General features: G+C 39.9%; 1 protein-coding gene across 1 annotated transcript in view; it reads right to left on the bottom strand.

Moving 5' to 3' along the window:
• Positions 1–10,589: 10,589 nt before the first annotated feature.
• The window catches only part of LOC123024426 (pericentrin-like), a 72,617-nt gene continuing 66,645 nt past the window's right edge, over positions 10,590–16,561 (bottom strand). The window contains exons 11-13 of the mRNA XM_044432141.1: positions 15,052–15,219; positions 11,014–11,252; positions 10,590–10,720 (exon numbers count right to left, since the gene is read on the bottom strand). Of these exons, the coding sequence (XP_044288076.1) occupies positions 10,618–10,720; positions 11,014–11,252; positions 15,052–15,219 (510 nt within the window). The 3' untranslated portion in view covers positions 10,590–10,617. The remainder of the gene's footprint in view (positions 10,721–11,013; positions 11,253–15,051; positions 15,220–16,561) is intronic.

Raw genomic sequence — 16,561 nt, 5'->3', positions numbered from 1 at the left:
AGCTAAGCTTCCCAGAAGATGGACTACTGGCAAATGATGGGCTGCAACTCACAAAGAACGGGAAGCAAATGTTTGGCCACTACATGAAAAACTCCATTAGGAGAGCTTTAAACTAAAACCTATAGGTGAGGGAGATGTGCAGCATGGCACACCATCACTTGGCAAAGACTTCTACATTTCAACAGAGAAAAAATCTCAAGCAGGGCCCAATACCGGTCTCCCAAAAAACGTAGAAAGAAAAGCGGGGCACAGCAAGAATGACCTTTGACTTCCCTACACCATTGCCCAGAGTATGGGAAACAAGCAACATGAACTTCTGCTCATACTACACAAGGGCAATTATGATCTTAGAGCAGTAACAGAAGCTTGGTGGGATGACTTCCATGACTGGCACTCTACAGTTGATGGATACAACCTGTTCAAGAAAAATAGAAAGGGCAAAAATGGAGGTGGAGTTGCACTATATGCGAGAGACACATATATCTGCACAGAAATACAAGAAGAGGAACTTAGTAGCCCCATTGAAAGCAACTGGCTAAATTTAAAGGGAGCAAAAAATAAGAAAAACATAATTGTTGGCATATATTACTGTCCACTCAGTCAAAAAGAGGGCAAGGATTCAACCTTCAAAATGCAACTTGCCAGCATTCCCAAGAAGAATGATGAAGTCATGATGGGGGACTTCAATTTCCCCAATATATGCTGGGAGACAATTTCCGCCAGGCATGGCCCCTCCAAGAGATTCCTGACATGTGTTGCTGACAACTTTCTCCAGCACAAAATAGAGAAAGGTACAAGAGGATCAGCTGTCTTTAATTTAATACTAAGAGGGATGGGCTGGTGGACAAATTAACAACCATGGGAACTCTGGGGGGAAGTGACCATGTAATACTTGAATTCTCAATTATGAAGGAGACAAAGGGTAGCTGGATCCAAACAAGCATCCTGGACTTCAAGAAAGCCAACTTTAACAAACTCAGAAAAATGATAAGCGAAGTGCCATGGGAACACAAACTTAAGGGGAAAGGTGTCCAAGAAGATTGAATCTTGCAAAAGAAGCTTCTCAAAGCACAACTACGAGCAATTCCATCAAGAAAAACATGTAGAAGACAGCAGAGGAAGCCCACGTGGCTCCACAAAAGGTTAAGTGACAGCCTGAAAGAAAAAAAGAACCCGTACAGGAAGTGGAAACAGGGCCAGGCCATGAAAGAAGAATATAAACAAATAGCAAGGAATTGCAGGCATTGCATCAGGAATGCTAAAACAGAAAATGAACTGAGAATAGCACAAGAAAGCCTTCTTCAGATACGTCTGTAACAAAAGACATGAGAAAAAGAAGGGTGTCCAGCTACTTAAAGTGGATGGCAGAGTGATAACAGAGGACAAAGAAAAGGCAGAGGCGCTGAATTCCTACTTTGCCTCAGTCTTCTCCCACAAGGAAATCTGCAATCAAGAGCAAGTTCAAGCTGGAAGTGAGATGGCAGCCCAAGACTGACAGACAAATGGCCAAGGAATACCTAGGTGGAATAAACACTTTCAAATTTCCAGGGCCCAATGAGCTCCATCCCAGAGTCATAAAAGAGCTGATGGAGGAACTCTCAGAGCCACTGGCTATTATCTTAGATAAATCTTGGAAAACAGGAGAAATGCCAGATGACTGGAGAAGGGCTAATGTTGTCCCTATCTTCAAAAAGGGGGAAAATAATGAAGCTGGGTACTATAGACGTTAGTCTGACGTCAATCCCTGGAAAAATTGTGGAGCAAATTATTTAAAAAATCCATCTGCAAGCATCTTGAAGAAAACACAGTGATTAATAGAAGTCAGCTCAGATGTACGTGGGGCAACAGCACCACCCAGTTCTGAGGGCTACTGGGAAGGAAGTTCATGCACTGTGGAACAGTTGAGAGGGTACCAGGTGTATCAACTCCTTGGAGCTTCTTGCTACTATCCTTCCACTACAACCTTCACATTCAGATCACTTCTGAAAATAGTACAGTGTATTAAATAAACAGGGTGGAACTTGCTCTATCCCACTAATATGACTGATTATAAAGATTTGGGACGAGTGCTTAGACCACAATGTAGCCCTCGTAGCAGTACATCTAGCGGGGAGATACAATGAAATAGCTGACATATTAAGCAGAAGGATGGACCAAACACATGAGTGGAGATGATCCTGAAACAGCCATTTACAACATGAGGAAATCCTTCTGTGGATTTGTATGCAACATCAGCCAATGAAGTGTACCTCTGATATTGCTCCAGTGCAGAGGCAGCCAGATCCCTTAGCAAAGCATTCCTGCAACGGTGGATCAGAACACTGTTTTATATGTTCCCACCACTCCTACTTATAACAAAAGTAGTTCTGGAGAGACCATGAACTGTATCCTAGTGACACCAGGGTGGCCATAGCGGTCTTAGATCTACAGAAAACTTCCTCTGTGGATGGACATCATATCTCAGGATGGAGGACGGCCTGGAGAATTGTTGGGTAGGTCCAGACACCATTTCTGTAGCTCTGAATCAGAATTCAGAAATCAAATATACTTTTAATAAACGTTTTTGAATTCCAATTAGTTTAGCTTACAGCAGAAATAAAAAAAACTGTAAAGCGTTATTTTCAAATGAGTATAAAAAACTGTAAGCACACTAAAATTTAGACATATTTTGTATAACTATCTGATGCAAAAACCATTACAGACACACACCCTTTTATTCAACTAACAGCAGTGTTGATGTTGAAAGATTCTGTCCATGTAGCTATGTGGCTTGTATAAGGCTTGGAGTGGCTGGAGGTTTCCGTAGTTCTGATCCAAGATGTGTTCTTGCTACATTTAAAGGCTTTTTATTGTTGAAATTGTCCTAAATTCATATAATAAATAAAAGTTAATTTTGTCATCTGTTAACATTGAATTTTACTAATGACAAGATGGTAAGGAATGTCAATTTTACTAATGACAGAGAATACATAGCAAAAATTCAAAATTTGGTAGTGTATATGAAATCTGTTTTAAAATCAATATGACTTACAATGAAGCCTGAATTTAATACAAACATATAAAAAGTCTAATGTAGAATCAATTTAAAATGCATTCTGTCAAACACATTGTGTTCAAACCTGTTTTATCATCTGACATATCTATATTTATATCAATTTTATAAATAAAATATAATAGTATTAGTCCACCAGCACAGAAATGTAGCTTTTGTCTGATGGAAAGACACCTGCTACCTTTGTCACTACTCCAACCCAAAGTTTGAAGGATTAGCGTGTTCCTGGTTTGATACTATTTTCTCCTGAGGTTTAGCATTCTGGCAGTGTTTCCACTTTGCAGTGGTGAGGGAATTTATTAAAATGGCGGACTCCCAGAGGTTGATGTAGGTATGGGCAATATGTAGCTTTCCAGGAATTGTGGGACCTTGATTCCTATCATTCCTCAGTAGTTATGCTGGCTAAGACTCATGGGAGTTGCATTCCAACAAATCTGGAGGGCCACACATTCTGTTCAAGGATAGGCTAGACATGCACATGGTAGGCATGTCGTGAGTGGAGCCGGCTAGAGCTGGGGGTCAGACTAGATGGCCCGGGAGACCCCTTCCGACTTGTGCTGTTTCTATGTTTTCCCACCCCTGGGCTAAATGCTTTCAGAAGGTTCTAGGAGGTTTTCTAAAGGCCACCTCTGCTCTATTTCTTGGGTGGAGGGAGAAAGAGGGACCAGGATAGGGGAGGGAGGGAAGAAAGAGGAAGTGGGGGAGAGAGAGAGGTGGCGGGGGGGGGGGCAGAGAGAGGAGCAAGAAAGTGAATGAAAAAAGAAAGAACGAACGAAAAAATGAACGAAAGGCCAGAGACAGAATGAATGAAGTTTATGCTTTCTGAATAAAGAGCTGCTGGCAGAATATGGACTGCAGTTCACAAAGACTGGTAAAAATGCGTTTGACTAAAGAATGGAGAGCTTTAACCTGAATCTTGGTCAACTTGTGCGGGGAGGAGATGAAAGCACAGGGGTAAGGACTATAGTTAAGGGCTCATGCAGTATTGCATGAACCTTTAGAAAGCAGCTGTACTGGGGCCTGTGAAACTCTCAATAAGAATCTATGCAGTTCATTAGAATATAAAGTTCATGTGGTGGGGGGAGAGAGAGAGAGAGGAGCTGCAGTGGTAGGGGGTGAAAGAGAAGCTAGAGTGAGTGGCAGACACCAGGGCATACTTATTAACGTACAAAAACACGGATAAGGTGGGTACTCCCAGCACTTTTGTAGCTGATCCATCACCAGTGGCCAGTCTGTGGTGGTGCCCAGGGTGCTTCCTTGTGCCCACAGGCCCAAGAGTGAAGACTGCAGTTCACTGCACACAGGTGCTGTCCACTGTGTGAGTCATTTTTCAGGAAAAATATGACATATGAACCTTTTCTTCAGCAAGTTAAGATACCTTTATTTAAATCAATCTACACACTGAAGAAATGCCACACAAATTCCAGTTGATTCTTTCTGGATGCCTTTGGCCAAATGTAGTCTAGCCTAGTTATTGTTTATATTTGGAAGTTGAGAAAGAGGTCAGAAATGTTTAAATAAAATGAAAGTCTAATTAATTTAATTTAATCATTTCTATGCTGTCCTTTGCAACAAGCCTCAGGAGGGCTTACAAAAAACAAAAAAACAAACAAAAAAAACAATATAACAATATAATCATTAAAACATTCAACAATAAGACAAAATAAACAACCATATATCTTTTTCATAACTAAAGAAAAAGAAGAAAATGAAAATGTGACTGTATAAAATTAACAATATTATTACAATTAATGATATTAATTATTAAAATTGTGGTTAAATAAAAAGGTCGTCACCTGGTGCCAGAAAGAGTAGAGAGTAATTACTAACATATTCTAATTACTATAGAATATGTTAAAAATTAAACTACAATTTCAACCTCAGTTGAAAAGGCATCTTTTTCCATCTTGGTTGGTTGTTTGATAAGTCATCAATTGGCAAAGAAAACACACAGAGAGAATCTGCAGGAGCAGACAGGTTTTCAAGTGGGGCTACTGGGTATAATTTAGGACGGAAGCCAAATGTCTATTGCATATTTATCTAAACTATCTTACCTGGCATAAGAATTCCTAATCTTTGCTGAATGGCCTCCAGGTAAGCAATGTACTCAGTTAACAAATGTTCAGGATCTTTAGGTAATGCTTGAGAAGCAGAACTAAACCTATGGGATATAAAAAGAATTCAGTCTTCCAATTTAATGAAATTCCCAGCATTCAAAATAGTCACTAAACCTGAAACACTGACATAAGCACATGGGAAGGATAGTATGTATCTTGAGATGCCTCCTTTGCTGAAAATGAAAAGAGAATGAAAAGACAAAAAATATGCTCCTTTATTCAGGGCACTCATAAAATACAAACACTGCAAACGAACTCAGCTGGCTGGTGTTCCTACATCAACCTGGTTATGCATTTTCTGGAAATAGTTCATATATTTCCAGAGACAAGCTGTTTGTTGTGTCGAACAGTGGAAAAAAACTGCAGGGGCATTCCAGCAATGTGGTAAAGAGGCTAAAATGGTCTCACCAGGCTAGTCTCCTAGCAAGGCAGAATGGTCAAGGCTGAGACACCAGTTAAGAGAGACAGGGCTTTGGCTGTGGAGCATGGCACATAAATAAATAAAGAAGAAAGATGCATCTACCCTTGGTGATGGGTATGGAGAAACTTCTGAAAGGCAGCAACTGGGCAGCGGTGGTAGCTGAAGGAACAGTAGCGGGGGACCTTTTGCAGACAACAAGTTAACCTCTGGTTAGCACTCTGTAGAAGCAGCATGTGGTAATTCTGCTTCTGAATTTTCTTACCTTGAAAATTGTATGATGTAACAATCCAAAATGAATGGAGAGATAGTGCTGGAAGATGAGAAATTGAAAATGTTACGCAGGTGTTCAAGAAGAGATTGACAAGGCAGCGAAACAAGAGATGCTGATCATCATAGGTGATTGGAATGCAAAAGAACAGAACAGAATGAAATGTTGTAGGGAAATTTAGCCTTGGGGAAAGAAATAAAGCAGGAGAAAGACTCGTAGAACCAGTTTATTGCAAACTCATACTTCAAGCAACCACTCAAATGATTGTACAGATGGACTTCACCAGATGGCAAATACAGAAAGCAAATATGGAAATCAAGTGGAAGCAGAAGGTGGAGAAGTTGTATTCTTGCTGCCAAAACAGGAAGAGGGCAGATTGTGTTAGTTAAGCTTAATTTCAAAAATCAGAGTCAAGTTAAAAAGATTGCCAACAGAAACATAGTGCCTCTAAGTAATATCCCCGAAAAATCTCAAGTCCACATAGAGACCAGAGCTAGAATTGTGGACTGAAATCAAAGAATGCTAAAAGACAAGATGAGAAATAAAAATTCTACATGGATGACAGAGGAAACACTCATGGTTGCAAAGGTCAGGTGAGAAACAAAACCAAAAGTTTACAGTAACAGGGTCAGTATCCTGAATGCAACTTTTCAGCAACAGTCACATAGTGACAAGAAGAACTATTAGTGCAAAGAAGTAGAAGAGAGCAACAAAAGGAGAAAAACAAGGGATCTCTTCCTGAATATCCAGGAGACCAGAGGGAAATTCAAACCTAGAATAGGAATGCTGGAAGACCAACTATCCAACCAGGAGAAGATAGAGAGAAAGACTATCCAAGAGAGTATAAAGGATGGCAGGGTCCTTGAGGAAGCTGGACAAATCCTATTAGGAGGATCCTGCAATATTAGTAAGTGAAGTGAAAACTAGTCTGAAAGGAATGAAGCACCCAGAGTAGAGAAGATATGAATAGAGCTATTCCAAGCTGCAATCAGTCCAAATCCTAACAAAAATATGGCACCAAATATGAAAACAGAACAATAGCCCATGGAGTCGAAACATTCAATATACATTCCAATCCCCAAGAAAGAAGATGAAAAATAGTGCAGCAACCAAACCAAGCCAGAGCTTTCCCTAGAAGCAAGACTGAACCTGACGAAACTGAGGCTGTCATACATTGGATGCAATATGTAAGAAAGCAAGACTCACTGGAGAAGACAACCATGTTACAGAAAGTTGAAGGCAGAAGACAAAAGAGAAGATCAAATATGAGATGGACTAAATCTATACAGGAAGCCAGAATCTTGAACATGGAAGAGCTGGATGGAGCTGTTGTGAACAAGACGTTTTGGAAGGCTTTCATTCATAGGGTGGCCATCAGTCACATAAAAGAACAAAAACACGCTACTTATTTCTTGAGAGCAAATGAATTCCTTGCAGTACAACATTTGAGAACCAAGGCACTATGTTTCTATATGGGGGATCTTTTCCAGCTCAAAAGTTGAATTCCAATCTGAGAAAAATCTCAGATTTGACTTGTTGGTATAGTCAAAGACAGAATGGTGGAACCAAAATAGCCATTTGGTCCATTTTTTATTAGATGACTTTCAGATATAGTGTTTTGAAGATGTGGATAAGGTGGTTGGCTATATCTGGTTGATGACCCATTTGCTTGAACCTTTATGTTCATTATGAGGGGGCTCCAGGAAATCACAAATTTCTCCTTGACAGAGGGAGCAGTGAAACCCTCTTTAAATTAGGTAGTAATTAGGTCACTCCTAAAAATCTAACTTGGATCCACACCATGATAATTATAGGGCAGTAGCCAACATTCCCTTCCTGGGCAAGATATGCACCCAGGTGGTTACCGGACTACGCCAGGGACTCTTGAATAAAACAAATTATCTAGATCAGAATGAGTATTGCACTGGTCACCTTGTTGGATGACCTCTGCAAGGACAGGGACAGGAGGAGCATAACCTTGATGGAATGGATAGGGACAGGAGTCCCTCTTGGAAGCTTTCAGTACCATCGTCCATAGCATCCTTCTGGATGGGCTGCCTAAACTGGAAGTTGGCTATACTACAGTACTTTCCTATTTGGAGGACTGATTTAAGAAGGTGGTGCTAGGGGATTATTGTTCTTCACAGCTATACTACCATGTTCCACAAGGCTGTTTCATCCTTTATGCTGTTCAGCATCTAAACAAAACCACTGGATAAGATTTTGCAGGAGTATGGATTGAAGTATCATCATCGACACTTAGCTCCACCTCACCTTTTCATCAAATTCAGGTAAGGCAATGGCTATTCTGAATCTGGCTTGGGCCAACAAACAGAGATACCACTCACAGGCAGTTTGCCTCCCTAGATGAGTGATATTTGACCAGTTCTGGAGGGGCTGCACTCCCCCTAAAGGACCAGGGTTGTAGTTCATGTGTACTCTTGGGTCCAACATTGAATTCAGTTTTTCAGCTTAGGCTGGCATATCAACCATGTCCTTATCTGGACAGGGCTAGCACAATTACAGTCATCTATGCTTTTGGTAACATCTTGCTAGAATGCATTATATGGGGGCTGCCTTTGAAAATGGTCCAGAAACTTCAGCTGGTCCAAAGGTTGGCAATGGGATTGTTAACAGAGACAGGCAAATGTTATATTAGGCCTGTACTTCACCATCTGCACTGGATGCCAGTCAGTTTCCAGTCCAATTCTAAGTGCAAGTGCTGATATTAATATTTATTTCCTTCAGTTTTCATCAGTCCAGAATCCGCATGATCATGGAGAGATATACAAATCCACAAAGCTCTCTTGATGGTTCACAACACAAACTTGCTTCTTGAATACAGAGGAATGCAATTGTCTCTCTTTCCCCTCCTGTTCATATATTCTCCTTCTTTGGAGATTAAGGGTTATTGGGGTTAGGAAAGAGGTAGGTGTTGAAAAGAAAATGATGTATATATGCACAAATAACCTTGCCTCACTTGCTGGAGTTTAATGATGAAAAAAGAATTTGAAGTAGTTGGGGTCATGCAATTACACCAGAAAGACAACACAATAAAAATGTCTGGGATTGCAGACATGACACAAAACACATGTCATCACCAGAGAAATATCTTATGAATAATATCAATGAACTCATATGGTGCATTAGAGCAGGGGTGGGCAGACTTCAGGCTTCTTGGATTTATTTTTTTATGTAAACCTTGAGGTTTAATCAACTGAAGAATGGTGCGAAAGAGATACACACAAAGAATCTTTTGAGTCTAAAATGGCAGAGTTTTAGTACTCCACACAAAAATCTACTTTACGGTGCCACTAGCTTTAATTTAGGGGTGGCCATTTGGTTGCTGTTAGCATCAGAAATAGCACATGTCAGTATCAGAGACCGTACTCTTGCCACAGCTCCCCCTATCAATTAAAGTGATGGCAAGGCAGTTGTGCCTGGCAATGGATGCAGCTGCTCCTAGTGTGACTTTAGCCCGACTCGTGGGCCAGCCAGTAGTTGTGGTACTCTGCCCAGGCTCCAAATTTCAGTACTGACAGCAGAGATTTAAAAAGTAAAGCCATTGAAATCCAGAGATAAACACCCCATAGATTCCAGGAGCAAATAAGAAGAAAAACAATGAATGACCATAGTATTTAAACCATTTTAAGGGCATCAGAGAAATAAGAACATGAGCTGCTGAACTCTGCAACTAAGAATCCAGCACCTAAAGTTGCTTTTTTGCCCCCTTCTTCCCTCCCTTTTCCTTTTGCGTCATGTCTGTTAGAATGTGATCCTCCATGCAGGGACTGTCTTTGTAAGCTTCCTTATGAGCCTGGGCTGAAGAATAGGGTAGAAATGCTTAAAATAAATTAATGATTTTGGTTAACCAATAGTAAACCAAAGCTACACGAAATAGGCCAATAATTACAGGAAATGTCGCACATTTTGTGAAGTGTTTACAGTGCACATTCAGATACAAATTTCACAAAAACAGCTGGTGCAGACAAAGATGTTGCTGAAACACAGAACTAATAGGAAAGGAAACTGAGTGTGTTTACAGTTAAGTTAAACAATGATTCTTTATATATTCGTGTAGAACTATGTATTAGTTAGGAAAAGTTTCCACATGTGTATCAAAGGCAGCATACATGAAAAAATGTTACACCAACCTATTGTGCAAGTGATATGGTGCCTTAGGTGAACAATTTGCAAGTCTCATGAGGTTGCTTCTGATGCAGTATCCAGCTTCTTGAGCAGCCTGACTTGTAAATGGCTGTTGCTGCTTTTCTACCTCTGTTCTAGATCTGGGATCTTAATTGAATAATACAGTATTTCATCTATTTGAGTTTCCTCAGGGAAGAGAACAGTTATAATAACAAAGAAATTAAAACTATGGTCGGATAAGATAATTCAATTATGCAGAAATGAATATGTGGATTGAAAAAACTAATCGAACACTAATGTATGGTGGAATCAGTAATGCAACAATAAAAAGTCAATCATTTAATAGACATTTATCAGTAAGCAGTGAAATGATTCTTCCTTGAAATTCACTCAGGTGCTATTTTAATCTTATTATCTTGGCAATAAGATTATTGGAACAGAAACAGTGTTTATGCTTTTATGAAGCTTACCATCACTGACTAATAAAGCCTATAATATATGGACAATGTTTTCAGTTGGTTCATTACAAAAACAATTTCACTTATCTACTACTTTAGTTTGTCCATAAAGAAAAATCCTTAAGAAATTGTAACAAATTCAAAGAATTCCTTCAAAAGTTCTCACATGTGCTGCATGCAACGGTAGGAGAATTGGCTTCAGATGACACCTCTTTCCTTCCTACTTTATGCCATTTTCTTATCAGAAACTTTAACCTGGGGTGGAATGATGGTGAGAGACATGAATTAATATGCAAAATATTTTAAAGACTGTGTGACATGACATTGCTACAGTGAATGCAGGATCAGATATTTTTATACGATTGTTGCTCAACACACTTATCTTGTTTCTCTAAGAAGAACAGATTTCTTCTTCACTTCCTTTGGAGAATACATGAATAACACATTTGGATTTCTTTATCTCCTTTAAAAAAATCAAGAACCCACTCTAAAAGACAACAACTGGAAAGTAACAATAGCTGTGAGAAAAAGTACTCAGTTTTGCTTACCTTGATATTGCAATGACCACTCTGACTGCAGACCTGAACCTGGTAAAGGACTGGCTCCGTGCTTCAGACACATTCAGACTGGTAGGAGAAGGATAGATGCCCATGCGTGCTATCAGTGACAGCGTTGCTTGCTCACATTCCTGGAACCCACCCAGAAGCAGCAGAAGGTATTTCTTCTGATAAACAAGAGCTTTCCTAAAGCTCTCAGCTCTCAAATACTTCCTATATAACTTCTGCATCTGCATAAAGAAGAAACAGAACAGTTTACTTGAATGGAATTAAGAAACCAATTACAAAAACTATTTACTTCAAACATTATTTCTTGTTATTTGTTTATCTGTAACATATTAGCAGCTCATGAAAGATTTTTGGCTCTGGAAAGGAAAACAAAAAGCCTAGAAGACTCTTCGGTGTCCAAGATAAATTTTCCCAGAAGGGGCTGTAGATACACATTAACTTAAATTAGTAAACCTGCTTTGTGTCACAGATGCTGCTTAGGGGCAACATCCAACAGTGTGCTTAGTTCTCCCATCTATTCTTCTCTGCCCCACAAATTGGGGGCACCTCAAAATTAACAGAAATGCAGGATCCTCAGGCTCAGGTGCTGAGCATGACTAAGGTGCAGAGTCAAGAGCAGCTGCAGCTAGGCAGAGGGCCTGCTCTCGGAGTGGATCCTTTGATGGGGCTGCTACATCGAAGCCTAGACAAACTAAGAGGTCTGTAACAGAAGAGAACTCCCCCCTCCCCCACCTTCTACTGAAAAGTACTCTTAGCAAATTTAGTTCAGGAAGTAAGTTTAAAATCAGACATGTACACCAACGACAGAGTCTACACTGAAAATCTCTAAGGTATGGAGATCAAGGCAACAGAACAGCCTTAAAAGTCACTAGCAGTCCAGACCAGAACAATTTCTGGGGAAGGAAAAGCAAAGTTTCTTGGTTCATAGCCCCTCCACAAAAAAATAAAAAATCCATGGTCGATAACAAGACCCACATTATATTCCACAGCAGTTTTAAACAATGCAAGGTTCAACAGAAAGGGAACCAGAGTGAATGATAAGTCAAGAGGGGAGATTGGCTTGTTTGCCATCAATTGATTTCGAGACTGAAGGGGGAAACACAACCAGGAAAAGGCATTTTAAGAGATCTGACAGATTCTGAAATGTTGATTACACAGCAGAATGATGACTTACTGAGAAGACTTTACAAACTGTTATTACACTATGATACTGAAAACCATCAAGATAAGAAACACATGACAATCAGGAAACTGAATCTTGGTGAAGAAATATCATCTGGTCAGTGGGAAGCTCTTTAGAAGAAAGATATTAATTTCACTGCTAGTCAAACATTAAAACAAAATTGGTATAAGGGGTTTTCTAAGTGGTAGATTACTCCAAAAGATATTGGGAAAATAGATAAGAATTATAATGTAAAATGTTGGAAATGTAACAGGATAAATGAGACCTTCTATCATATGTGGTGGTCTCGCGAAATAACAGAAAAATTCTGGAAATTGATATATGCAGAAATGCATAAAATCTTTAAATTAAGTTTCCTGTGAGTCCCAAGAACATGCTTTTTGAATATTGTTCCATGATATGAATATTGATACCTTCACATCATGCTTTTAATATATGATAATAAATATCATATTTTAAAATACATGTCAGAGTTAGTTAAGTATGTGACTATGGCAGCAAGAATCACAATAGCTTCAAAACGAAATCACAAGAGCCCCCAGCCATTGAAGAATGGAGAAAAAGATTGGCTGAATATGCAGTGATGGCAAAGCTTACTAGTTATGTAATTAGACTGTGAGAAGAATTTAATGGCAAATGGATATTTTATCGTGCTTAGCATGATTAATGGATGTTTAGCATGATTAATGGAGTTTGGAAGGGAAAAAGGAAAGCATTTGAGTTTGAATGTTTAGAAATTCTGTTGCTGAATAGAATAATGATTCTTTTTTCTTTTTTGCAAACTCTGATAGAGTATGGGAAGATATGAAGAGATCTGGTTCTGGGGCTGCGTTTGTTCGTAATTCCCTTGGCATCTTCGTTTATTTTGTTCACTTGTTTGTTCTGTTAGTTTTTTGTTTGTGTGTATTTTTTTTTTAAATCAGTGCAAGTCAGGGTTGACTGTACTGGGCTGGATGGAACAATAGTCTAAGTATAAGGGAGCTTCCTATGACTCAGAAGAACTTGTAGAGTGAATGAAGAACCCCTAAGGGCTTCAACCAACCCATGAGCCACAAATTGCCCATGCCTGATTTTCTTGTAATGGTTGTGCCTCCACAAATTTTGGTCTGTGTGGGAATTTTCATGGGGTGAGCAACTGACCCTAGAACTTGTTCCCAAAGACACCATGCCCTTGGTTTCCTTTATTGGAAACTCTGGTCCTTTCAAATCTGAAGGCTGTAGCGAAAGCACTATGGGAGGACGCATAGTCTCCTGCCTCTCTGGTATTTGAGTACTCCCTGAATTTACCTCTAATTGGTGCAGCATGGCAAAGATTGAAGCATGGATCTTTCTGACATGCCATGCCTTAACTAATGCAAATTGACCTTTCTGAGCTTCCTTCTATACAGTCAAAAGCACCCAACTCTGAAGAAAAGGAATTCTATGCTGTCAATACAAAGAAAAGGAAATAGAATTATTTAAGGAATTAAGATATGAAACACAACAAGCTGTTGTTTTCCTCCCTTTGAAGGATGGAGCCACCTAGCTCAACATTGTGGAGGTTCAACCCATGTCCATGAGGTAGATCATGGGGATTCTGGGCCCTAAGGAAACAGCAAGTGACTTTAGGTCTCATCACAGAACTAGCCACCTCATAGACTGAGACAGGCACCAAGCCCTAGGGATTACAGCTGTTAAAAGTTCGGCATCAGCTGGATGTCATTTGCAGAATAAGAACTCATGAGTAGCAGTAACAGGCTATGCTCATGAGTAGAACATACCTGAAGAAGCACTGATTGCACCCAACCGTGATCTGGATGGGGCTTAAATGACTCAAGCCATTCAATTTCCTGACTCCTAATAGAGCAGAGCAGAGGAAGCTGCCTCAGCTGGTCTAGGGACTATTCTGATCAAGTAAGCAAGCTCCCAGAGAGTGAGTGAACAGGAAGAGTCAACAGGAGTTTGGGAGTGGAATTGTAGTGAAAGAGGTTACAAAGGCAGAGGCAAAGGAGAAAGCCCAGGCTGATACAACATGAGCAGCAATACAGAATCAGAAAAGGGACTTTGCACAGGAGGGGGAGCTTAGAAGACTCATCAAGAGCATCTGGATTAATATAAACAAAGCAAGAAATAAAACGTACATAGAAACAGAGCCAGTCAGAAGGGGTCTCCTGGGCCATCTGGTCTGACCCCCGGCTCCATCCAGCTCCACTCATGACATGCCCACCATGTGCATGTACAAGGAAAGACAGCAGCCCCCTACTGACTCTAACATGATGGTTAGAGTCTATTATTGAAGACGAGGGTGAAATTTTTGAAAAGCACATTGCTAGTGTTTTAAAAGGACATGATGTAGCAGGTATTCAATTTTCCCAGTATCGGTTAGGAGACAAAATTGGTTGAGATAGCTGAGGGTACCAGAAACAAAAGACCCTGGAAGACAGAAACAACACTCAAAGTCATCTTGATAGACTGGAGTGCTGAGCTGAAAACAACAGAAGGACATTTAATGCCAAGTTAATAACAAATGCCCCGTTCTGCATTTAAGAAAAAGAAATAAAGTGCATAGTTACAAGATGGGGGATGCTTGGTTCAACAACTGCAAGCGAGAAGGATCTTGGAATCACTGTAGATCACAAGCTGTGTATGATTCAACAACGTGATGCAAGTGCAAAGAAGGCAAATGCTATTTTGGGTGGCATTAACAGAAAAATCACTTCCAAATCACACGAGGCAGTCGGCCCTGGAGAGATTTCATCTGGAGTACTGTATCCAGTTCTAGGAACTAAATAAATACCATTGCTGATACAGATGAAAACAGCTAAAATATAGAAATAAATGTGATAAGTAATTTTTACCTTTAGATTGGAAGATGCCATAGTTGACTTCTTTCCTACTGTACGATCTGTGTTTCTTGTATCATTCTCTGCTGCTTTCAAATCTGCTGCTTGCAAAACAGATTTTTCCTTTAGACGAGTGATCCCTTCTGATTCTTGTAAGGAGTTAATAATGTATGCAGGGATAGCCTAAACATGATATTTAAAGAATAACTAGTTAACATTCCTTAAAAATCAACCCAATATGGCTAGTGGCATTTTCATTCAATAATGTGCAAGTATAACTAAAAAAATGAAATCCTACTGGAGCCTTGTTAACATACCAGAAAGTTATTTTAAAAAACTAAATAGCTTTTGAAGGCCTGCTTAATCACATCGCTTTTATGATCTTGCTTTCAGATCCACATGCTCCCAAATAGAAGTAACAATTGCTTTCCTCAATTTGTATAACAAACTGATCTTATGATCTGTCTTCAATGGCCACAGTGAAAATAACAGCACTACAGCTAATACGGTAGTTCCCTATATTTGTCCAACATGACACATGCTTCTTGATCTTCCATACTTGTCTGAAAGATTTTTATAATTCAAAATTTTAAGCAAGTTTGTGATGATATTTTGGACTAGAAAGATAGGGTAGATAAATAATATACAGTGGTACCTCAACTCACAAACTTAATCCGTTCCATGACTCTAGTCTAGTCGCGACCTGAATTGGTTGCAAACCAAGCCAAATTTCCCCATAAGGTTCAATGAAAATGAGGTTAATCTGTTGTGTAAATATTTTTATATCACAAATTTGAAACAAAGTAACAAAAAACAACGAAGTAACAAAATACAGTCCAGTAGAGAACACTAAGCTAGGTGGGGGGGAGGTTATTGTTTGGAGGGAGAGTCCAAATCATAATCATGCGATAGCAATTGTGCTGGGGGGGTGGGAATGGCCGCAATCATGATCATGCTTGGGGGGGAGGAGATGGGTGCACTTGTGCAGGGAAGACGGGCACAATCACAGGTGCACTCATGCAGGGAAGATAGCTGCGATCGTGGTCGTCACCCAATGCGGAGTTCGCAAACCGAGGCACTTTTTTCCTGAAATTTCTGTTCGTGGTAAAAAAAAACCACGAACAGAAGGTAAAAAAACCACCAGTGCTTCTTCTTTGAGAAGTCCTAATGACAGCAAGATTGTCTTAACAAGAACTAAGATGTTTGATTCTACACCTTCATTTCAGTTCTCATAGAACTGGGTAGTTAGCAATCTTCATATATACAGTGTATGCTGTAACTAACAAGAGTATGAAAAACAGCACAGGTATTCACTGGGTAGCATCTGTCTGTGGTTTAACCCCTCCTACTGACAGCGTGTGTCACTGTCGCCAGGCAGTCGTACTCCAGGTGAGGCCGAGGTAATGGGCTGGATGAGGGCCAATAAACTGAAGCTCAATCCAGACAAGACGGAGGTCCTGTTGGTTGGCGGATCGGACTTCGGAGAGGGTGGATTTGACCTAGTCCTGAATGGGGTTGCACTCCC

Source organism: Varanus komodoensis, unplaced genomic scaffold (genome assembly GCF_004798865.1).
Source record: "Varanus komodoensis strain SLA01 unplaced genomic scaffold, ASM479886v1 scaffold23, whole genome shotgun sequence".
Lineage (NCBI taxonomy): Eukaryota > Metazoa > Chordata > Lepidosauria > Squamata > Varanidae > Varanus > Varanus komodoensis.
The sequence above is the reverse complement of the archived record's forward strand: the minus strand, read 5'-3'. Positions and strand labels throughout refer to the sequence as shown.